A 23,804-nucleotide genomic window follows, 5' to 3' on the forward strand; every position below is an offset into this window, starting at 1 on the left:
GAATCATGCCACAAGCCTGGGGGAGGAGGAAGTGTTCAAGAATGTGAGACAGGTGAATCATTTTCTGTTGTTGAAGGTGACTTCGGTAAAGATTGAAGGTGACCTTGGTAAAGATTGAGGGTCTGCTTAAGGTTTCTGTCAATGGAAGAAATTGCAGAAGACCAGACTTCCTGGCCCAGGAACCAGGGCCTTAAATACTAGAGAAAGGAGTATAGGCTTTAAAGTCAGAGATACTTGGCGTTGTGTCCTGGCCCCAACACTTTGAACTGTTAAGCCTTGAGCAAAGTACTTGAGCTCATTATGCCCACGTTCATTATAAAATGGGGTTATCATCCATTACTCACCCCATGGAGTTCTTTTGAGGAGGTAACATGAAAATTACAGCACATAGTTCCAGCACTCAAAAGGCAGCTATTATTATTGGTAAATAAAATCAAAGCACACTGTCTGGAGTAATGTTCTGGGTACTACCTTTCTTCCAAATTGAAACAGAAATAAGACGTGATTTCAGGCATTACAGAATTCTTCCTAAAATCAGAATAAATTAGGTTTTACAGAAGAGGGAGCAGAGGCCCAGAAAGGATAGGTGACACATTTTTTGAGTTAAAAGACCCTGAAAATTTCTGATTCAAACTCACACAAACTAATCCTAGCTCCATTTTCTGCCAAATATTTGAAATAATGCTACAAACCATGCATAGTTTTCTCAATTATATATCTTTATTAACAAAAGATAAATAAGATACAAAACAAACACCAATTGCAGACATTATGTAGAATCATCCTATGTTAAAGTAGGAATATGAAAACAAACTTTTGACAATCTTCAAGTGGGTGAGATTTACATTGTTGTTTTAATTTCATACCAGTCTGAATCTAGATACCACGTATACCCATAGTACTTGACAATTTGATTCAGTTACTCTCCCACCAGAACTATTTTTGAGATGCTAACTTAATGTAGCATTCTAACGGTTTTTGGTAGCTCAGAAAATTCAATGAGCTATCAACCGACAATGTACTCATGTCAGAGCTTTTTAACTGGTTGTTTACACAGATCCCGCTCTCACTGTCAGTGTTATTTTCACACCGTTCTCAGAAGAGGCCTGAGAATCATGGCAGTCTCAGTTCCTGGTAGCCCTACAAGCTATCCTTATAATTCTTCGAAGAAACCTTCAACTCCAGGTTTTGCTTTTTGCACATTATATAAAGTGACACCTGCTGGCTACAAAGATTAGGTACAAGGGATATCCTACAAATTTTTAAAATCAAATTTAATATTCGCGATTATTACAGAAAGGCAATCACAACTGAAACAAAAAAATAGTATCACTAATCATATCCTCTAGAATAAAGGATTTGTGTCTAAAGGCTCATGGCCAGAATGGTAAAAGACAGTACTGATAGGTAAACACTGATTCATGAATGACAAAATAGTTATTTTTCCACTCAAAGGCTAACAATTTAGTTCTGGGTGTAAAATATGAGGAAATATTTTACAAATCAAAAGTTTATAAATAAGTGAAAAACAAAATTACCACCACACAAGACAGTTATTCATGTGTTCTACAAATTTCCTTTCAGATTGAATTTTTTTAGCTGCAGATCAGGACAACCTTAAAACGCAAAAACGAATGACTATAAAATAACTACAATTATCGTTACTACTAATTAGAAAAAAATGAAGCCCTGGTTTTGAGAAAGAATAGTTAATCTCCCTTTAAAATAGGTGCAAACACTAGATAAAGGGACATAGAAATTAAAGAAATGCAATTTGAGATTTAATTGTTGAGTGGGGGGGAGGGGGAGGGAGAAAGGGTGGGATGGTGGGAGGGAGTAAGGGAGGGGAAGGGAGGGAGGGAGGGAGAGACGGAGGGGGAGGGAGAGGGCGAGAGGGAGGGGAGAGAGGGAGAGAGAGAGGGAGGGAGGGAGAGAGGGAGAGAGAGAGGGAGCGAGGGGGGGAGAGAGAGGGGGAGAGAGAGAGAGAGAGAGAGAGAGAGAGAGAGAGAGAGAGAGAGAGAGAGAGAAAACGCGCAAGCAAGTCAGGGCCTCTTTCCCTATCACGAATATAAAATTGGAAATAAAACCTTCTTCTGTACTTAATGTGCCTCCTCTTTTTCTTCTGTTTCTTCAGTGTAGAAAGGAATGAATTTACTATGAGACTTCTGGAAGCTTTATTAAAATCTGTTTGCGGACACTGATTTTTCCACCTATAACCAGCAAGAAGCTAAAAAAAATCACATCAGCTGTTTTTATCTTGGGTGACCGTCTGTGACTAGTTACTACTGTCCAAGGAAAGAGGCCATTGGGTCATCGGGCCTCTGACGTTTCATTCTATAGGCCTCCATTTCCTCCTCGGTGGGTTCTCGAGTTTCATATATGCTATTGTAAGGTCGCTTCCTCTCATCAATCTGCAAGAGCTCCTTGACATGAAGAAGGCGGGCCTCCTCCGCATTCAGTGCCTACAGAGAGAGGAAAAACAGGAAAACCGTGGCTCTCCATCAGTTCACTTTTATTCCAAAGGGGCAGAATATCAAAAGACTCTACTGAATAGGAACTGCCACATCAAAATTCTAGACTGCCTGAAAGAGCTTGGGAGTCAGCCCTTACACCTGCCAAACGGCAACTACTATTTGGCTCATATGATTATTTTTACAGAGCACAAAACATTCTATGACATTTTCAATGTTAAAGAACTTTTGCTTAATTGCAAAAATTGAATGATGGTCATTTTACTGACAGAAGCCCACAAGTGATGCTTCTGGTAGAGACCGGAATTCTGACTTTTCCTAAGGATTTGCTGAAACTTACAGACTATAGAGCTAGAAGGCAATTCTTTCTGGACAACATAATTTCAATAACTCTGAAATTACAGCTTTACAAAGCGCATTTCTTCTGTGCATTCATGGTATCTGTCAAATATTCTACGAAGCAGGCAATACTGAGACACATAAAATCTCCCTTTGCATTCCAGATGTGATACAAGGTGACCTGAGCAAATGACCCAGCATGGGGCCTTGTTTCCTCGTTTTCAAAATGAGCTTGGAGCAAGGACGAGATAATTTCCTAAGGTCCTCCACCGATAAAGAATACTGTTGTCACTTTCACTATTTAGACTCCACAAAGTACCTTTTTCAGTTTTTCATGTTTCTTTTCCTCGTCATCACTTTCTGAACTGCTCTTGTGATGTTTCTTCTTCTTCTTCTTCTTTTTCTTTTTATCCTCTTTTAGTTTCTCCTGATGTATCTGACAGGGAGGATTGAAACATAGTGTTATTAATGTGAAAACAATGCTCTAGTGCAAGTTTTAAAGTCCTTCCTCTGGGATTTAAAAATTCAGGACAAATGATTATAGATTTACCTCCAGGAGGGTCTGAGGTTTTTTCACAGATTCTTCTCCAGTTATTTCATTTACAGTACATTCCTCTGAATTCTGTAGGAAAACATGTAACTCGACTTGAGTATCATAGTTACCAACCATCTAAGAAAACGTTAAAATTTGAAACATGAGAAAGCATGTTTCATACAGATTTTGAGTTAAGAGCTTTGTTTTATAGGTCTAAGAGCTAGAAAACAATTACTTACAACAATCTCCTTCCCAGCTTCTCCAGTACAATAGGAATACTTGATAAAAGAGTGACAGCATTTGTATCCCCATCGGCCTTCTTTCCAGTAAGATCCCCAGATATGCTGGAGAAAGAGAGAGAGAGAGTGAGAGAGAAAGAGAAAGAGAGAGAGAGATATTATTTAAAATGCAACCTAAACTAGGGCCTCTTATATACTGTTGATAGGAGTATAAAATACTACAGCTCTTTTAAAGGCAATTTGGGAAGAAAATTACGGTAATTGAAGGGCTAGCAAATAGGGAAAGGCCGGCCCGACCTCAAGTATAAGAAGCAGGCATTACAGTTACAGTGATCTTATATTCTATTCCTAACATGTATAAAATAATTTAGATACGTGACTTCTCTTGAAAAATTAAGGACTAGGAAATTCTGTGCTCATTTTCCCACTTGGCAAGACAGGGGTTTTGTTCTATAGTTTGTACAATTTTCCTGGATCACTTCACTCACGTATGTTTACTGGCCTGGCTCCTACACGTAGTTATGCTTTTAACCCCTAACTTAGAGAGACAACTGGTTACTTCAATAACACAGTGAGTGACATTATATGCTTTATGATGTGATATAATATGAAGTACTCTGCATCACCTTTGAAGTGCTGTCAAAATATTTGTGTGTGCAAATTAACAAAATATTTAACAATTAAGCCTTTAGATCCTTTGGATCTGAATTCCTGTTTATCAAAATACAAGGGAAAGAAGAATAAGTTATATGATAGCTCTAGAAACCAGTCAACTACAGAACATGAGCCAGTTTACAAGATAACTGGCCTGATCTATTTATTAAATAGTCACTGTCATTAAACAAGGGAGATACACTCTAAATAAAAGAGACATAACAATCAAAATAAACTTTGATTGGATTCTGACTCAAAAACAAAAAATAAAACTCCAAATAGCTATTTAAAGGCATTTGGGGATATATTTTGGAAAATGTGATTAAGGACTAGAGATTAGGTGATGCTAAGGAGTTACCATCAATTTTCTGAAGTGTGATAAACGCAATGTAGGTACAAGAGAATATCCTTCATTTTAGGAAATACATGATACAGTGCTTACTGGTGAAACGTCATGATATCTGTCATTTCCAAATGTTTCAATAAAAAAAAATAAATGTAAAAAGTATGTATACACAGAAATATGTATTTCAGCATGCATACGTGCACACATATCTAGATAAAGCATCCACGGCAACGTAAAAAATTTCTAAATCTACGTGTTGGGTATGTGGGTGAACATTCTTTTACATTTTTCTTATTTTTGGAAACATTTCATAAAACAAACTTAAAAGGTAAGAGAAAAGACAAGCACAGCCATGACTCAATAATGACTCATAACATAAAAGTGCAATACGGAGCAAAATGGCTCTGATGCAGCACCTACCGTGTGGTTGTGGATCTTCACGTCTTCCTCATACTTGGAGCAGGCGACCGCCCGCTCCTGCCCTTTAATGACAGTGCCATGTCTGGAGTACTCCACATAATCTTCTGTCTGAGCTAGAAGCAGTTCGGCTGGAGGGGCATCCAAATGTTCCTGGCCCCCATACTATTATAAAAAGACAGTGAACGTTATTAAATCCATTTTACTCAAACCTCTACTGAAGGATTTATTTCCAATCAAAACATTAAAGAAATATTCTTTATGGATCTTGTTATGTAAGACACTGAAAAAAAAATGCCACCAAATAAAAGATGTCTCAGTTGCCACTAATCTGTTGAATGTGGCCATACATTCCTCTTATCCTTGTACATGTGCCCATTTGCCACATGACTTTGCTGCTCCTCCCCTCAAGAGCAAGTCTGTGTCTCCATTCCTTGAATCTGGGGTTGTCCATGTTACTGGTGCTGGCCTATGGGATACTGGCAAATGTGACCCCAGCAAAGGCCCGGAAAGCACTTGCGGGCCTTTTTCCTGGGGCATACTTTTTGTTACTAGTCTCTGGTATCCCGAGAATGCCATGGAAAGAAGCTGGGCGAGCCTACTAGAGGATGGGAGCCCAGCATGGGAAGCCATGAGCTGTTCCAGAGGACGCCCTCGTTGGACAATCAGCCTAGTAACTGTTAGACCAGAGTGAGGCCATCTTAGATCCTCCGGCCTCAGGTAAGCAGGCCTAGATCAGGAGACCCAAGCGACAAACAGAATAATGAGTAAAAAGAAATGTTTAAGTTAAGTTTTGGGGTGGATTGTTTTGCTGCAAAAGCTTAGAAATACAGCTATATTATTATTGTTTGCCAATGGATTAAGTCAATAAAAGGACTATTCCTAAAGGAGTAAAAGGGACTTGGTGTATGTTGTATTTCAACTGTAAGAAATGTTCCTCTTTAGCATTTTGGTCAAAATTACCTTTTCCAAGATGCTTTCTTTCTGCTGTTCCTTGAAGTCTTCCTTTTTGACTTTGAAGGACTTATACAATAGCTCTAGTTTTGTAGGATCGGCCTGTAGGTGTACTTCAGATCCCTTGTCGTAGGCTTCCCATGCGAACACTATGGCAAGGAAAAACATCTGCATGAGCAGTCAGCTACATTTACTGCTCTAGTTTTTAAACAATGCCCCCAAATTGCTCCCCCCCCCAAATTTCTTATGAGTTGATATAAAATGCCTTGACAATACAGCAAACACTTACACTGCGTCTGAGCCATCGAAATGGTATCACCTGTGTATCTAACAAAGTTATCTCCTGCGTAGCTCACTCTGTAAACACAAATTGAAAAAAGAATTGTTTCAGAGGTTGATTTTTTTTTTTAAGGATAGTTAATTCTTCTCTGACCCAGCCATAGATGATGTGTATTTTAATTCAGATTCAGTTTTACAATTAAAAGCTCCCCCCACCCCCGCCAATCTTGAAATTGGTACTCAATACTTACTCATCTGGATTCTTTCCTGCATTGGCATAGGGATTTTCTCTCATCGCTCTCGTTTTCGGATCATAGTAAGCAGAATTTGGATCTAAATTCCTCAAATACTAGAACAGAAAAATGTTTAAGGACTGCATTAATGTTATTTCCATCTAAAAAAGTTTCAGCAGACTAGAAGTTGACCATAATCAATTTAATGTGTGAATGCATTCTGGGATACAGATGAAGAGAAAAAAACCAGAATGATACCTAATTTTGGAATGACTATGTTACCCACATACTGCCCAGACACTAAACAACTAGGTGAAATTTAGGTTGGGAAGACAATTATTTTTTGAATGTGTACGTTAGGTTGGCCAGGCTTACTTTTGCAATATCTTCTCGAATCCTGAGATTCCGAACAGTAATCCGTCTCTTAGAGTCAAAGTTCTGTCCAGGCATGTCAATATCATCTGCATACTTATCTTCATCCTCATCTTCACTATTGTGATCTTTTTCCTGAAAGAGGAAGAGAGAAAAAATGGGCAAGAAAAAAAGAACATCTAGTTTTTCTTTTTCTTTCATTCCCCTTTAATCATGCCCTCATTCACTTGTATTATTTAAAGCTATTGTTATTATTTATTAATATAATTAGTAATAAAAATATAAAATAATAAAATATATATTATATAAAATAATATAATAATAAAATAATAATATGACGTAATTATTATTATATTAGCAGTCAGAAGTTGGAAATTTTAATGTATACCCAGATAAGGCAAATATTTATTACCATCTGAGAATTTGGTTCCTCTTCTCCCCACTGGTGTTTAGGAGAATTCTGCATCATGACAAAAGGAAAAAAAAAGATTGTCATTTTATTCTACTACATCTACTGATTATTTAACACTTTAAAAACATAGTTAAGATAATGTACCAAATCTAACTGAACAAATTCTCATAGTTCTCTTATAATGAGCAAATAAGTTCTGAATACAAGTATGTCACTGTTAGATAGTTAATTTTGTTAGAAGCCAGAAAATTTCTAGAGAATTTTTAGATATAGGATCATAATCACATAAAGGTAATAGAAAGATTAAATGACCAATGTACCCAACAAATGTTCATTTCATATATGTTCATCTTAGACATACCATTTTCATTAACCCTCACTAGTTTTCTAAAGTCCAAACATATACCAGAAAAAAAAAGATATAACAGAAAATATAAAAAATGAATTCTTGTTTCAGTTTTTAGTTTTTGTTTACTAAGATTTGAAATTTTAAAACTGATCATTCTATTACTTACAGCCTGTTCCACTAATTTTCCTGACGCTAATTCTTCTTGGAGTTTCTGGGCTTTCAGTGTTCGTTTTGCCTAACAAAAAAGATACATTTGAGATTTATTAACAACATTCAAATAAACATTTAATTATTGTAGTGCATTTAAAATGACTAAGTTTGGGGCAGCTGGGTGGCTCAGTCGTTTAGAACATGAGCTCTGAACAACAGGGTTGCTGGTTCAATTCCCACATGGGTTGGTGGGCTGCGCCTTCTACAACTAGACTGAGATCGAAGACAACTAGATTGAAGACAATGAGCTGCTGCTGAGCTTCCGGAGGGGTGGCCGGATGGCTCGGTTGGTTAGAGTGCGAGCTCTCAACAACAAGGTTGCCGGTTCAATCCCGCATGGGATGGTGGGCTGCGCCCCCTGCAATTAAAGATTAAAGACTGAAAACTGCAACTGGACTTGGAGCTGAGCTGCACCCTCCACAACTAGACTGAATGACAATGACTTGGAGCTGATGGGCCCTGGAGAAACACACTGTTCCCCAATATTCCCCAATAAAAAACTAGGAAAAAAAAGACTAAATTTGTTTTCAGAAAAGGTCACTGGACAAGGTCATCTCTTTGCGGTTTCTTGTAACTCTAGACCTATGGTTATCTAAAAAAAAAGTAGTTACAAACTCTTGTTTGAACCAGGCATTAATGGAAAATGAGTCAGACAGCACTGGTGAAAAACTGTAGAGAGCAAGCGCTGTGTAAAAGGGGCCGTTGCCATCTGACTCCAGATGACTGACGCTTGCCAGGCAGGCCCAGGATTACAATATATTTCACTGTTTAAGAAAAGATGAAATTCAGATTAAGTGGAATCCAATGAATTTTAAATGTTAACTTCCCTTTAGAAAAAAAAAGGCAGTGTGACTGGTTTTTAAGGAATGGAGTGAGCAGGTAAAATCGTAACAGAAAAATGTTGAGGCAGAATTAAGATACCATTCTATTTTTCTGAAACAAGTTATCCTTGTCCCCTTCTACCACCCTAACATGCTCTGAGACAACTGTCAAATAGGCTCATGGGCAAGATACAGTCTGGGAATCAAGTTTATAACCTCAGAAAGCCAGGGGTTTGGACACTAACCTGTTCTCATGCTTCTAGTAATTTTTGCAACCTAAATCAAAGAGTAAAGGACAATACAAGAATCAATTTAAAAAAATGCTGCCAAATAGGGCTAGCACTCTGGTTATTTTCACTATTCAATTAGGATTACTACTGGTACTACAAGAAAAATGCCAGTTTTAAACTGCTGGAAGACTCAGAAAATAGAGTTATTGCATTAGACATAGAGCAAAATGTCCATTCTTTCAGGATAGTAGGAAAGCAGGGAATTTCGCTCACCAGATCAACTTTGGCATATTCTTCTACAATTTTCATGTGTTCTTCTGGATTGTAGCCATTCCACCGGTCCCTCTTCCCATCATAGTCAAATGTCAGCTGAGGCTGGACATGCTCGTCCGGAGCTATATTCGTTCCTGTAAATTTTGCTCCAACTCGTCTGGGTCTCTGGAAAACACATTAAATCTTTTCCTAAGTATCTGTAACCCAGAGGAAAATTTCATATAATCTTTACAGAGCAGGTGTGCACATACCATAGGACTTTATGGTCTATTCAATAAAATTATCAGTTCGTCTTCCAGCAGAAAAATTTGGAGATGTTGAACTAATTTCACTCAAACCAATTTTAATTTAACTTATACCTAAGTACAGATAATTTTAGAAAATAGGATTAAGTTTTCTGACAAGAAATGAAGACAGAAAGACTCCCTGACAACAGTTTCCAAAATTCTCAAAGGTGAATTTACCTCAAAGCAGTCTTTCTTTTTGTGTGTCATGGCCCCACAATTTTCACATGCTCCTTTGCGGTACTTAGTAGTTACGGAATTCTATAAATGGATATAAAGAAAAATAAGGAAAATCTTTTATTTACCTGGCTCTCATTATTATATTGTCTAGTGAAATGATTTATTCATTAAGAGGATAACCAGTTAGTCTCTACAGTTTTATAAATGAGAAAGTTTAAGGACTTCGGCAAAATAAAACGTATAAAAGAAAATGCAGAATCTAATGTAATATGCATTGTGAATTTTAATACCAGATAAAAGGCTATGTAATCTGTTTCTATTTCATATAGTATTGTATTAAAGGTTCTTACATTAAGTTCTTAAAATAAAATCTCCATTTCCACACGGACGTATATACAGGTTGCTTACATACCTCTTTGACACCCCTCTTGTACCATTCTCCAGAGGAACTGAATTGCCTTTGTTTTTCTGGTTGTGGTCTCTGGTGCTTTAAAGTAGGTCTTTTTGACGGATCAATATACCATGGCACTGAAGAAATATACTGAGGAATATGAGGGTTGATGTCTCTGTAATAAAACAGAAAAGATTTTTAAAGAATAAAGTTTTAAAATAAATGATATTATATTACTAAAGGTAGTCTACACAGAATCTAATATTGCAGTGCGGTAGGGGAGAGAGGATATGCTTGATATCTCTATAATAAGAAAAATTAAAGATATTTAAATTAGAGTTAAAAATTTCCAACAAATTAAGAATAGTGATATAACTGAAGGAGGAGGAAAGATAAAAAAATACAGGGATGTATATTAGTGAGCTAAATCTTGTATCAGAGCAAGAGATAAACTGATAATGTCTTAGAGTTGATTAAAATAATGGTTTAGGTATATTATTTAGAGATGTGGAGGGATCAGCCAGAAAAAACTCAAAAATAGAAAGATTTAAAAGCAGTCACTTTGTAGAGTGGGACAGGGAGTGGGAAGGGTTGAAAAGGTTTATAGCTGTTCATTATAAGTTCTTTAGCATGATTTAATTAATAAACCTTACAAATATGAGTTTGATAAAATATAAGTAATAAAAAACACACACATGATGTAAGTGGTAGCTTCCTGTCAAAGGATGAGGAATTGATAAACTAAGTAGACATGAATTTGAATTCTGAATGAACAGATCATGCAAAAAAATTACTTACTTTCCTTCTTCATCAACTTCTGCAGGAGCATTACCCAGTTTTCGCTGTTCTTCTAGTTCCTTCTTCTTTCTCCAGTCCTCTCTGGTCATCTTCTTTGGTTCCTCCAAACTCAATTCTTTGGACCCCGACAGGGGGGCAGTATTAACTGCATCTACAGCTGCAGCCGACATGGTTATCTGGCCTCCTCTATGAAAAGGAAGGAATCTGTATTAATATAAACTAGGCCTTCATGAGTTCATCAATGAAACTATCAAAAGTACATTCTAATAACACACATGGTGGGTTGTAAATGTTTCCTATGTGCTTATTCTTTCATAGCATTTGTAAGGGAACGTTCTCTGTTCTCTTTCTGCTAAACAAGTCTCTATTGTTGTAGTTACTCCCTCAACTCTAATTTACAAATGGAGAGACAAGCACACATGTATTTAAAATTTCATAAGATTTTCTCTCATATACATTCCTGAATTCCTCTCTTACTATGTATGGGTCAAACTGTTCTACCACACTAACCCTTACTGGGTAAACAGAGTCTGATCTCTGTTCCCCTTAAAGAATGAATGCCGTAAGAGTTATCTATAGTTATTGCCTCTATTTCCTCATCTTCTGCTTCCCTCCTCACTCTAATTTAGTTTTCACCCCTTACCACTCTGAAGAGTTGGTTGCCACTAAGTTATAAGTGATCAATGTGCTACATACATTGGACATTTTTTCAGTTCTGTTCTCTCTCTTTGATATATTCTTATCTTTCGGTTTACGGGACACTATACTGTTCTGGATTTTCTTGTACCCCTTTCACTTCTCCTCCTGTCTCCTTTGCAGGTTTACCCATTTTTGCCTAGTTATTTAATGTTGGATTCTGCAAGGCTCAGTCTTGGAGCTTCTTTCTTCACTCCACTAGTAGACAAACTCAGCTATTTCTAAGGCTTCAGTAGCCACAATATACTGCCAGAGGCTCTCCGATTTATTTCTCTACTCCAGACCTTTTATCTGAGCTTCAGCTACATATATTCCAATGGCTTTCCTTCACAGCATCTTCACTTACGGGTCTCAGACACCCCTAAACTCAACACATCTTAATTCAAACTCACCATCTTCTCTATGTGAAATCTAGTCTCCTTCCACAGTTTCCCCTTTTACTGAATATCACCATCCATCCCTTTACCTAAGCGTTCCAGTTAATCCCCATTTCATCATTAAGAATTGTCATTTTCACTTTCTGCGTATCCTTCAAATTCATCTACTTCTCTCTGTTCTCAATCCTACCCCCTTACTGTTATTCCTTTTTCCTACTTACTAAATCTGATGCCAGCCCTAGACGTCACTTTAAAAATCCCAGTAGCCATAAGAAGATAACAGAAAGAAACAGGTAAGGTTACTTTTGCAATATTTTATTTAACCCAGTATGTCCAATACGTTCCTTTGCCACAAGAAAAAAATAAACCGAGTCTTTAAAATCTGATCTGGATGTTACACTTACGTAGACGAGCCACATGTCAACTGCGTAAGAGCCACCAGCAGCTAACAGCTGTCACACTGGGCAGTGCTGCGCCACTGGCATCTCACAGATTTTATTCTAAAACCCACTGTGTGATGGGCCCAAAGCACCACACCCGAGGCTTAGGACGGCGGCTTCCTCCTCGGTCCCGCGTTCCCTGCTCCTTCCTCAACCCGGTGTTCATCACCCCCGCTTGGGACGTAACTTAGGAACCAGAAGCTTTCGGCCCATTTTCCGGGGATCTCTAGCTTCCCCTGCCTCCCCTAGTACCGACCCCCACCCCGCCCCAGTGCCCGCTCGTCCCCGACCGTCACGGCGCCCGCCAGCCCGCCGTTCCCACCTATCTTCTCAAAATAACTCCTCACCCAGTCCTGTCGCCGCCGACCCCAAATCCCTTGGACAGAAACAAAGCCGATCCGCCAATGTTTACTTCCTGTTTTCAGCCCTTCCCGGCAGCCACCGCGGGACACATGCGCATTCACAACTCTTTGGGTCTTCGGCTCCCGTGCGTCTTTGGTCTCGCGAGATCTTGAGCTTCGCTGTTCTTGTGGTTCCTTCCCATCAATTGTCCGCACTGCGGTGATCTTTTTTTCAAAGTCCACGTTTGATCCTGTCGTGTCCCACTACCCACGCTTAAAACCCTCGAGTGAATCGCCGTCTAAGAGAAATCTAATGCCAATCCTAGATGTCATTTTCAATGTTCCAGTCGCCATATTAAGACAATATAAACAGATACGGTTACTTTCGCAATATTTAATCCAGTATGTCCAACATATTATCATTTTGCCACAAGGAAAAAATAAACTAAGTCTTTAAAATCTGACATAAACGGTAAACTTACTCAGACTAGCCACATTTCAACTGTTTAAGAGCCACAAGTAGCTAATAGCTTTCATACTGGCCAGTGCTGCTCCAATGACATCCTGCAATTTTTACTCTAAAAACTGTTGAAGACACAGTCCTGCTCTGACTGGGCCCAAGTGCCATGTCCAAGGCCTAGGACAGCGCCTTCCTTCTTGTCCCTGTTCCCTTCTCAACCTGGGGTCCATCACCCTCCTGAGGACATATCTAAGAATTAGAACCTTTCTGCGCATTTTTCCAGGGGTTTCCAGCTTCACTTCCTTTCCCCCAAACCCCTTCCCTCCTTGTTCCCTAGATTTCATACCTGATTTAATTGGTTTCATTGTCTCCCAGAAATGTAATTTAATCAACAAGTGTGGAATTTTCTGGTCAGGCATGTCAAGGAAAAGAAAACTTGAACCTTGGTAGGTTTAAGAAAAGAGATTTATTTGACCCATCTGTGGACATTGCCTGAGAGCCGAGTTCCAAGAAGCCTTGAAACAGTGCTCCAACTTTAGCATAAAGTGAGAGGATGTTTATGTAGGGTGGAGGACAAAGAAAAATAGCTATGCATTAGCAGTTCTAGTTACATACACTCAAAGATTAACAGTTTTACATCAAGTGGAGAGAATATACAGATAAGGTAGGGTCCTCAAGCCCCTGGAGTTAGATGTCTTGAGAAGGGGTCCAGAGCAATTATTTTTATAATTTTCTCAGGATGTAGAAAGAACAGGCACTGCCTTCTATAATCATTTATCTTTTTAATTGGAGTTGTTGGAAGGTATATTGGCTAGCCCCACTGGAAAGCCTTGGTTAGGAATTTATTGCATTCCCTTGATTATTGATCAAGTTGGAGCAGCAGCTTAGACACCCTTTCCTTTCTCAAGGACCAGTAAGGTTATCTGTTATGTGGGTTCTCTCCATCCCTCCCCTCCTAAAGAAGAGGCCATCTGCATGATGAAAACCATTCCCATTCTTCTCTCCCCTGGCCCCCCTGCAAAAAACAAAACAAAACTGTCCGGGCCCAAAAATAATTCTTTTGTTAATATCTCCCTTGCCCCACCCTCTGTTCTGGTCTTTAAACAAATTTTTCTTTTAAAAAATAACATGTATTCCTTTCAAAGATAAAAGTGAAACTAGCTAACATTCTTGCCTCAATAAGATAGTCCGTTGGAGTATAATTTATTTTTTTCCTTATTAAAAATTTGCAGTGCCTAGAATTTAGGAACATAGATACTAACTTTGATTTTACAGGGCAATAGATGGAGAAATAGAAGGTGTCAGAGAATAGCCTGAAAGTGAGTAGTCAGTGAATCAACCACAGTTGGTTTTTATCTCCTTAAAACAATTACCGAAATTTGCTTGGAAGTGTTGAGGCCTGTTAAGTTAAAACCACCAGGCAAAAACTGGACGAGTGGGAAGAATCTTTTGTAAGGTTTGGGTTCCCCCTTGGAGGATTGATTCTGAGGAGTGTCTAAGGAAGCAGGGATCAGATATGGATGGGTCACTGTTTGTAAATCCAGATTAGGGTACACTGGGATTGATTAGGATCTAAGTGAGGGTAGTTTAGCAATTGGTATCTCCACTAATAGTTTGGAATAACAAGGTGGGTTAGAGGAGTCATTAGTAAGAAAACAGTAATCACTCAAGTCTGCAGTGGTTGTGACATTTTACAGTTACTGCATGACCTTGAGACAGTGCAGTGCTTTCTGTTGTAAGGGGAAGGCTTATCCTGGGGAGACAGAAACCTTGCAGCCAAAGACTTTAGGAGATAGAGAATTGTCACTTGGAAGTTGTAGGTGTTGTTCAGATTTAGTTTCAAAGTGAGCACTTTTGTGTGCCAATGATGTAATGTGGAGTTGAGATACGTAGAAGGAGATGCAGGGAGAAAATAAGGGGAGCGGTGGGGAAAAATAGAAAAAGGACAGGGAAGGGGCAATAAAGGTATGCATGGATTTTTGTCCTTTTCTTCACCTTGAATTAGGATCTTCTTGATGCTGGCACAGTGTCCAGCATTCAGTATTTGTTGTTTGAATATTTGTTGATGTAATGTTTGAATATTTGTTGTCCGAGTATTTGTTGATTGAATGTTCCATCAACTTTGGTCCTTAAATACTACCAGGGAAGAATGGCCAATAAGCTGCCATATATTGAGAACAATATTGAGAATATATTGTCTAGCCCTGTTCCTATTAAATGATAGAATTTTTAAGAAAGCCTGAATTAGGTATTATTAGGATCATCATTTTTTCCCTAAGCCAGAGAATCCTGTCGCTGTGATAGAAACAGCAGCATCTTAGCCTGAAATGTTAAGGGGAGCCCTGCAATTAATAATTAATCCATTCTTAATTATAGCATAACAGAATGACTCAGATATTGCTGTTTGATCTATCTGTAATTGCATTTCTTAATGTTTAATTCTGCTCTGCTAGTGTTCTTTAGCCCTAATATGGGTTGTCTGCCTCCACCTGACCAGTAAGGTTATATGTATTTTTTCATATCTCTAATCGAAATACAACTATTATGTATCCATTTTCCCTCGGTTATTTTTCTGAAGACTACAATGGCTTTCCTTCAGGATGTCTCTTCTTTATTATTTGATCTGATCTATATACTCTCTGGCTGAATAGTTGATTAGCTGAAGACTTTAGGAAAATAGTTCTGACTTCTCTTTAACTTTTGGAACCTCACAATCTTTTCACAACGTCTTGTCCACCCAAGTGTCTCAAGAAAACAAAACAAAACTCTGTTATCTTGATATCATAAGAATCATAATAATCATTTATGTCTTGGAATTGGAGACCGTATTCACTCCCTTTCTATCTATGTGGGGAACGGGTTTAAAAATCACCTAGTAGTCCATGATTTTGGTGTCAGGAGTTTTGCTTTTTTTTCTTCCCGGCAAGCAAGCTGTCAAGTTCTAGGCGAAAAGCTTTCGGGGCGTCGCCCAAGGAGCTTAGGTTCCTCCCATTGGTTCTTCCTGGGAGTCTCCGCCCCATTCCGGTCCTGCCTCCTGAGTGGATGAGCCAATAGCAACGTGATGTGTGGTTCAAATGCCGAGCGTGGCGCAACCGCTGGAGGCTGAATAGTGGATGGTTTTGGCTGTTGATCCTAACGACGGTGAGTGGAAAGGTCGCGGGTGGTTGGGAGGGTTGGGGGTAGGGGTCTGGCGAGGAAGGAAGTGGGCTGGGGACCGGGAGCCGGATTCAGGGGGCCGGGGATAGCGGCCCTGGGGGCTTCGGTCCTGCCCTCGTAGTCGATGAGCTCCGAGCCGGGAGGAGCCGCGCCCTTGGACTTCATCCGTGACCCACGACGGTTCGGTTCTCTTGAATGCCAGGGCCTCTGCAGCCCTTAACCGCTAACTCTTCTGGAATTTAGAGCCCCTGACGCAGGCTTCAAGAGTTAAGAGCTGGATTATGTGCCTGTTGGCTCAAGATCGGGCTTTGCTCCCTCTGCTCAGCCCTTGTTTTTTGCGTGGACGTGCCCAGGGTGGGAGGTTTGGTCTGTGCTACACCTTAGGTTCAATCGTCTTCCATAACCCCCAGGGTCTAATGTGTATTTCACACCCCTAGTTAATCCAGAATGGCTACTGTGATCTTTGTTGATAAGGAAAATGGAGAACCAGGCACCCGTGTGGCTCCCAAGGACCGGCTGAAGCTGGGGTCTGCGCCTTGTAAGTATACGGGCTGCAGTCAGATACACAGGTATTGGGAGCCAATAGTGGGTGTGGCCTGTGGCCTAGGCGGGCATTTTATGTTCTTTGTCCGCAATTGGAGTCACGTTTACAGAAGACAGGCATACCTCCTTTTATTGCGCCTCGTAAGATGTTGTAGTTTTTACAAACGGAAGGCAAGACCCTCCACCAACAAAAGGATTATTACTCGCATTATTATGATACTCACTTTATGGCTTTGGTCTGCACGGAACCTGCAATACCTCCGGGGTATGCCTGTACTGCTGTTGCAACATGCTTGTTATGAGTCTCTTTTTTTATATTCAATATCTGAATGAGATTAAGAGGGTACACTGTCAAAAATGGGGGTTGAGTTTGGGGGTGAGAATTAGGCCAAGTTTATATACACAGTCAGCCTTCAAGTTGCTCAGCTGTTTACTGCCGGAATTACGCTATTTTTCTTTAGCAGTCAAAGCTTTAGATGGGAGATCTCAGGATTCAACACCACGTGTTGGCAAAATGTTTGGTGCTCCACCAGCCTTACCTAAAGCTGCCAGAAAGGCTTTGGGAACTGTCAACAGAGCTACAGAAAAGTCAGTAAAGACGAATGGACCTCTCAAACAGAAACAGACAACCTTCTCTGCCAAAAAGGTAAGGGTTGGCTATAAAGACACTGTTTAAACACTTCAGCACTTTTGACTCTCAAAATGACTATTGGTATCCTATCTGGCTTTCTTTCCTTTGAGTAGGGCAAATATTGGCCAGCAAACAGAGATTAGCAGAGAAGAATCATACTATCTTTGGACTTCCTCTGTCCCTGGAGATCAGCTGGTGAATATTTTTGCCTCACCTGCCCTTAACTAATGTCTTGAAGCCGATTGATTGGTAGGCATGTCTCAGACATATTTCAGTTGGGTTCCAGGACATCATAATAAAGCAAATGTAGCAATAAAATGAGTCATCTTTTTGCTGGCAGAGGGTCTTGCCTTCAATTTGTAAAAAAAAAAAAAAAAGCAAGGCCTATGAAGTACAATAAAGCGAAGGCTGATAAAATGTGGTGTGCATGCCTCTACTTACACATATATAACTTATTGAGAAGGAAGGTACTTTGCAAGAGGTCACGTTGCTGATATAATAGCTCAGGTGCTGCCATCCTGCTCCCTACCTCCCAGAGCAAGCACCAGCTTATTAGGTGATAATTTGCTGGCACACTGACCTTTGTGTTTGCATGAGCTATAGGTCAGTGCATCCCAGACTGAGAAAGAGGACTTCAGCATGTGGATTAACACTTTATTTGAACAATTGTTTTGTTTAATGTGTATCAGGAAAAAACAACTAGTACTTTGCATCAAACTGAGACTTACACGTAGCGCGGTTTAGGACAAGGATGTCTTTTTAAAAAACTGAATTAAGTAAGAGAGAAATGTGAAATGCAAGTATTGGAAGGATATGGCAAAAATAATGAGAATATTGCATAGAAGAAAATTGTGGGAAACTGCCCTCTAGGTATGCACATTTGCTGTAAGATTAAATCAAGAACATGCAGGCTTCCATTTTGACCTCCCTGTCAATCCAGACGTATCTGTCAATCCAGGGAGTTATCTATCCATGCTGGGCTTCTAAAATCCTTCGCTGTCTTTTGCTACCTCCTTCTTACTCAGTGTGTATTTGAGGAACATAAACTTGTTTTTAATATTAATGAAGCAAATAATTAAGGTAACAGTGATGGAAAAAAAAATCACACTTCCAAAATTCAAAAATGGCTTCTGGGCTCTCCTGAGTGACTCATTCCCCTTTCTTCCTCTGTTGGGTTGATTGATTGAGTTGATTACCTGCACTCTGCGTTCTTGATGCCTTATGCTAACAGGTGCTAATACTTCAATTTCACACTTAACTCTTGAGTCATGCTGCTAGAATTGCTTGCTGAATTGTATTTGTGTGTAGTCATGAGAACTAAGGATTATGATTTCTTAGAAGTCAGCATGAAATTGAAAAAAATTCAAAATGTGGTGAAGCCTTCACCTGTCTCGAAGAAACCCTACTATGGTCTCTGGTACTAATCAGTTGGCAAGACTTCCACTCTCACTCATTTTCTTGGGTTGTTTTAGGTGACGGAGAAGACTGTTAAAGCAAAAAGCTCGGTTCCTGCCTCGGATGACACCTATCCAGAAATAGAGAAATTCTTTCCCTTCAATCCTCTAGGTAGTATCTTTTGGTATTACAAAAATGCTGTAGCCTTGAGTTTCTCTTAGAATTCAATTCAGCTGTAACTTGATATGGATATGAATATGACACATGACCTAGAACTACAACGAGACTGTCTGAACCTGGGTTGCTTTGAACAAATAGACTTGGTGTATTTATTTGTAAGTATCATCTTAGAAGGGAAATTGGAGCAAAGATGTGGAGAACAATGTTCCTGTCCTAAAAAACTTACCACCTAAAAGGGAGAGAAGATGAGTTCAATAACCTTGAACTCAGTTTAAAGTGGACAATTCTAGCAAGCTTTTAGAAAGGGGACTATATAAAAGCCGGAACAATGCCTGAAAAATCCATATAGCCATTGACGACATATGCTTTTTATTACTCCTGCAACCTGCTACATGTATCTGAAATATTTTCTATGATAGAACCAGCTTTTCAAGCTTTAATTTACTTACATGTGAGGAGAGCTTACTGTCTGCCAAGCAGGGGTGGGCTTTGGTTACAACATGGGTCTCACCCTGAGGGGAGCCCACAACTTGGAGGGAAAGTCAAACACAGCAAAGCATCTCACTGAGTGTGAGCAAGGAGATGACAGGCCTGCTAAGGGGAACTGAACCTAGCCTATCACAGCAGGAAAGCTTTTTCTCAGGATGTGACAACAAAGTGGAAAGTATACGGAGATAGCTAGGTGACAAGGGGTGGGCAATGCAAGGGAATTGTTCACAGAAGTGTGTGCAAAGATCCTGAGATAGATGCAGGACTGGAGTGGGTCTGGGAAAATGAACGGCAGAGTGAAGGATGATATAGGTTAAGCAGTGGGGGCAGGTCATGTAGGGCCTTGGAGATTTCTTAGCTGGATTTTTTTTTGCCCTTTCATCCACCGGGCATTTAGTCATTCTCTGAGTCACATCCAGGATGTTTCTGACTTTTATACATTACAGACAATTCTGCAATTAGTATTATGGAAATCATATTGTTGTGCATTTGTGAGTATATCTGGAGAGTACACTAAGGATTGCTGAGTCTCAAAGGGTGTGTGATGACATTTTGGTACAATGTTGTGCCTCCATACTAATGATTACCACTCAGCTATTAATGAAAAGGGGTAGATTTATGCATATTGACCAGGAAAGAAAACAAGCAGTATGCTCTTTCACGGAGGAGATATTGCCAAGTTGCCCTTTAAAATAGGAGCATAAATTACTGAAGGATGAGATGCCTGCCTCCTCCCTCTTCTCTAACTGCACAGCTGAATGGTAGTAAGGAACATAGTAACTACTGAAGACAGTTTTTTGCCCTGACCCGATTTGTGCTAAGGCACAGCAGTGTTATCCACTATTGCTTTTGTACCGTCATTGCAGATGTCAACACCATGGGAAAAGGTATTAATATTATGAGAAAAATAGTTTTGACCTCATGGACCTGCTGAGAGGGTCTTGGACCCCCAGGAGTCCACTGACCACACTGAGAACTGTTGCCCTGACAAAATCCTTTCCCTTTGTGGCAGATTTTGAGAGTTTCGACCTGCCTGAAGAGCACCAGATTGCACAGCTCCCCTTGAATGGAGTGCCCCTCATACTCCTTGATGAGGACAGGGAATTTGAAAAGCTGTTACACGTAGGCCCCCCTTCACCTCTGAAGATGCCCCCTCCACCGTGGGAGTCCAGTAAGTGAACAAGTGCCCTTCTACAAGGGCTGCAAACAGTTTGTGTCATTACACTTCCATTCCCATGGGGACGGAGTGGTGCAGAAGGGTGGCCCTACAAGTAATTTCTATCCTTCACACTTCAGGATGCGGTTTCAGAATAATGGAAACTGTCCTCAGTTGTATTTCTTTTTAGTTCCAAATACCCAGGTAAAATCAAGTCGTTCTGGAATCTGTACAGTCTTAGATACAGCAAAGCAAGATTGAATTTAGCATGTAGCTCCTTCGATTATAAATTGAAGTATGATAAACTTGCTTGGAATGAGAATTCCAAGTTGCATCCAAAGCTAATACCTGTGCAATAGCCTAGAATGACAAAACCTTCTCACTGCACAAGATTTGAGGTCTTGGTTCAAACTGGTGGTCAGAAGCCATCATCATTGTGTTTTCTATTTGTTCTGATGGGACATCTTATACTATTTTATAAATTTACATGAGCGATATTGTTGGCTCTTTCTTGTTCTCTAAGAACAGTAAAGTTTCAGGTACTACTAAGATCTATTTCCAAATAGAGGTTAATTGTGGTACCACTGGAATGTGGTACCACATTCCAAAAAGGGAGTGTGTGTGGGCGGGTGGAGGGGTGAGGTGGGGAGGTATGGATTCAATAAACAAAGGGAAAATAATTGATCATTAAAAGTGACAACTAATGTCTGTGTTGAGATGGACAATGTATTTGCAGAGTATTTGCAGATATTGAATAAGAAATTCCTGTTTTCTAGATCCGTTGCAGTCTCCCTCAAGCATTCTGTCAACTCTGGATGTTGAATTGCCACCTGTTTGTTACGACTTAGATGTTTAAGTTTCTTAGTGCTTTACAGTTTGTGTGTATGTATTAATAAAACAATTCTTAACAGACTCTTAATATTGTGGTTGCTATTTGTAATTTGCTTAAAACAGTGTAAAAACTAGTGGAAGTGTTAACGGATGAGAGTCTATAATCTGACAATAGACATTTTATCTGATTTGGAAAAATTTACCTTAAAACCCTTTGGTTTGGGCCGGCCCGGTGGCTCAGGCTGTTAGAGCTCCATGCTCCTAACTCCGAAGGCTGCCGGTTCGATTCCCACATGAGCCAGTGGGCTCTCAACCACAAGGTTGCCAGTACAATTCCTCGACTCCAGCAAGGGATGGTGGGCTCCACCTCCTGCAACTAAGATTGAACACAACACCTTGAGCTGAGCTGCCACTGAGCTCCTGGATGGCTCAGTTGGTTGGAATGTGTCCTCTCAACCACAGGGTTGCTGGTTCGATTCCCGCAAGGGATGGTGGGCTGTGCCCCCTGCAACTAGTAACGGCATCTGGACCTGGAGCTGAGCTGCGCCCTCCACAACTAAGATTGAAAGGACAACAACTTGACTTGGACAAAAGTCCTGGAAGTACACACTGTTCCCCAATAAAGTCCTGTTCCCCTTTCCCAATAAAAAACAAAAACAAAAAAACCCTTTGGTTTAACAGCTTATTTTAGAAGCTGGCACCGTTTTTCCTGAAACATATACCCCTCAATTTGTACTTTATTGCCTGTTTGTGGCCATTAACTAGTGACAGTTACTGGATCTCTTAATGAGAAGAGCCTCTCCTGGCTCATTAAATATCTGTTGCTAGGCGTTCTGTATTGTTGGTTCTATTTAGTTTCTAATGACTTTAAAACTCAGGACTCAGCAATCAGAATTGAAAGGCTCTAAATCGCCTAAGAACTTCACCTCCTTGGGATTTTCAGTTAGGTTTTTTGAAGATCCCAGCAGATAATTGATGGTAAGATCTACTCTTATAGGAAACTATTTTGCTTACCCTGTGTTAGAAATTGTTTTAAGTGTTAAGCATTATTGTGTTTCATGTTTATGACCCTATTTTTCAGATGAGGGCAGTGAAGCTCAATTTCATTGACAGGCCTAAGATGCCAAGAGCTAGAAATTGATAGAGCTGGTTTTGATTCCAAATCTTAGATTGGAACCAGAATATCAGAGAGTGAAAATGATTGCCCAGAGTGGCTTTTTTTGGGGGGGTGGGGGGGGGGTTGGGGCTATTTAGAAAAAAATTGTCATTTAAAATTTTAGTTTCATATATCTTTGATTTTGGAACTTCCTTTGGAAAAGCAGATCTGGCAGTAGTAGGCCCTTGTTTTTAACACTTGATGGACTGGCCGTGGAATGCTGGCTGCCTTTTAGGTGGAGTGTGGGTTTTTGGTCCAATAAGGCCCCATGCATGATGGCTTAAAGGGAGAACTGAAGTGTTCCTTTTACTCTTTGTCTTCTCTGACCTAGCCTGCTTAACTCCCTTTGCTTTCTTGGGTCATGTATTCAACTGAATTTGACCCTTGCTTAATACCGTTTCCCCGAAAATAAGACCTATCCGGACAATCAGCTCTAATGCATCTTTTGAAGCAAAAATTAATATAAGACCTGGTCTTTTATTATAGTAAAATAAGACGCTGTATTATATTATTATTATATAAGACCTGGTCTTATAGTAAAATAAGACCGGGTTTTATATTAATTTTTGCTCTAAAAGATGCATTAGAGCTGATCTGGGGAAACAGGGTAGGAAGCATTTCCGCTGAAACATCTGTAGCATCAATGGTCAAGCTAGAAGGCGAACCCTTTCTTTTCCATGGTTTTCTGAGGAATCCGCAAGAGACTAGGCATGAAATACTAGGAACACATACTGATATTGATCCTGATTTTAGAACTTTTACCCTCGAAATAGAACTGAATCAGTCTGAATTTCTGGAATTAGTAGAAAGTCTTCTACTTGGGGTGGTTGGCTTTAGGGGAGAGTATTAGATCTAGCATTCTCGGGTATAATAGGGCCACTTTGAAAAGCAAAGCATCATTTTGAATGGCTTTCATACTTTACAGTAAATTTGGAAACTTGGGAAGATGATCTCTTGTGGAGCGAACGAAGAGGTGACTCGTCAGTTCTTCACGGATTCGTTACTGCCCTCGGGCAGACACGAGCAGGAGTAATCTCCGTCTGCTGCTAGTCAGATTACAAAGTGCTTAATGTTTGAGTCTTTAATTGAGAACTATAAACATGATTTTAAATCAACTTTAAACAGATGATTTTCTGTTAACAGATGATTTTCATTCTGTGGGGATC

At 39.8% G+C, this 23,804-nt stretch overlaps 2 protein-coding genes across 4 annotated transcripts; one reads left to right on the top strand and one right to left on the bottom strand.

Annotated features, from left to right (window-relative positions):
• Positions 1-700: 700 nt before the first annotated feature.
• SLU7 (SLU7 homolog, splicing factor) lies at positions 701-12,759 on the bottom strand. Of its 2 annotated transcripts, none has more exons than XM_081035204.1 (16): positions 12,648-12,759; positions 10,788-10,973; positions 10,011-10,164; positions 9,599-9,679; positions 9,135-9,299; positions 7,767-7,835; positions 7,252-7,299; positions 6,843-6,974; positions 6,486-6,583; positions 6,245-6,312; positions 5,965-6,104; positions 5,005-5,166; positions 3,585-3,689; positions 3,361-3,432; positions 3,130-3,246; positions 701-2,462 (listed from the first exon to the last, which is right to left on the bottom strand). In XM_081035204.1, the coding sequence occupies exons 2-16, from the start codon at positions 10,955-10,957 to the stop codon at positions 2,283-2,285; spliced, it is 1,761 nt and encodes a 586-aa protein (XP_080891330.1). In that variant the 5' UTR covers positions 10,958-10,973; positions 12,648-12,759; the 3' UTR covers positions 701-2,282. The 2 variants fall into 2 exon arrangements, with proteins under 2 accessions (XP_080891330.1, XP_080891331.1); XM_081035205.1 differs by lacking the exon at positions 12,648-12,759 and adding an exon at positions 12,265-12,467.
• A 3,395-nt stretch (positions 12,760-16,154) lies between these two features.
• On the top strand, positions 16,155-21,570 carry PTTG1 (PTTG1 regulator of sister chromatid separation, securin). 2 transcript variants are annotated; one of them, XM_081035913.1, is made up of 6 exons: positions 16,155-16,242; positions 16,695-16,795; positions 17,262-17,446; positions 18,904-18,997; positions 20,508-20,666; positions 21,428-21,570. In XM_081035913.1, the coding sequence occupies exons 2-6, from the start codon at positions 16,705-16,707 to the stop codon at positions 21,505-21,507; spliced, it is 609 nt and encodes a 202-aa protein (XP_080892039.1). In that variant the 5' UTR covers positions 16,155-16,242; positions 16,695-16,704; the 3' UTR covers positions 21,508-21,570. The 2 variants fall into 2 exon arrangements, with proteins under 2 accessions (XP_080892039.1, XP_080892040.1); XM_081035914.1 differs by having other exon boundaries at positions 16,236-16,437.
• Positions 21,571-23,804: the final 2,234 nt, after the last annotated feature.

The sequence above is a fragment of the Rhinolophus hipposideros genome, assembly GCF_964194185.1.
Source record: "Rhinolophus hipposideros genome assembly, chromosome: 23".
Classification (NCBI taxonomy): Eukaryota; Metazoa; Chordata; class Mammalia; order Chiroptera; family Rhinolophidae; genus Rhinolophus; species Rhinolophus hipposideros.

Excerpts from the sequence above, each read along its gene's own strand:
- SLU7 (XM_081035204.1), bottom strand. The coding sequence starts at position 10,957 with ATGTCGGCTGCAGCTGTAGATGCAGTTAATACTGCCCCCCTGTCGGGG. Across the intron at positions 7,836-9,134 it reads AATATGCCAAAGTTGATCTG|GCAAAACGAACACTGAAAGC; the intron begins GTGAGCGAAATT and ends CTTTTTTGTTAG. Across the intron at positions 3,690-5,004 it reads TGAAGATCCACAACCACACG|CATATCTGGGGATCTTACTG; the intron begins GTAGGTGCTGCA and ends CTCTTTCTCCAG.
- PTTG1 (XM_081035913.1), top strand. The coding sequence starts at position 16,705 with ATGGCTACTGTGATCTTTGTTGATAAGGAAAATGGAGAACCAGGCACC. Across the intron at positions 17,447-18,903 it reads CAACCTTCTCTGCCAAAAAG|GTGACGGAGAAGACTGTTAA; the intron begins GTAAGGGTTGGC and ends GGGTTGTTTTAG. Across the intron at positions 18,998-20,507 it reads CTTTCCCTTCAATCCTCTAG|ATTTTGAGAGTTTCGACCTG; the intron begins GTAGTATCTTTT and ends CCTTTGTGGCAG.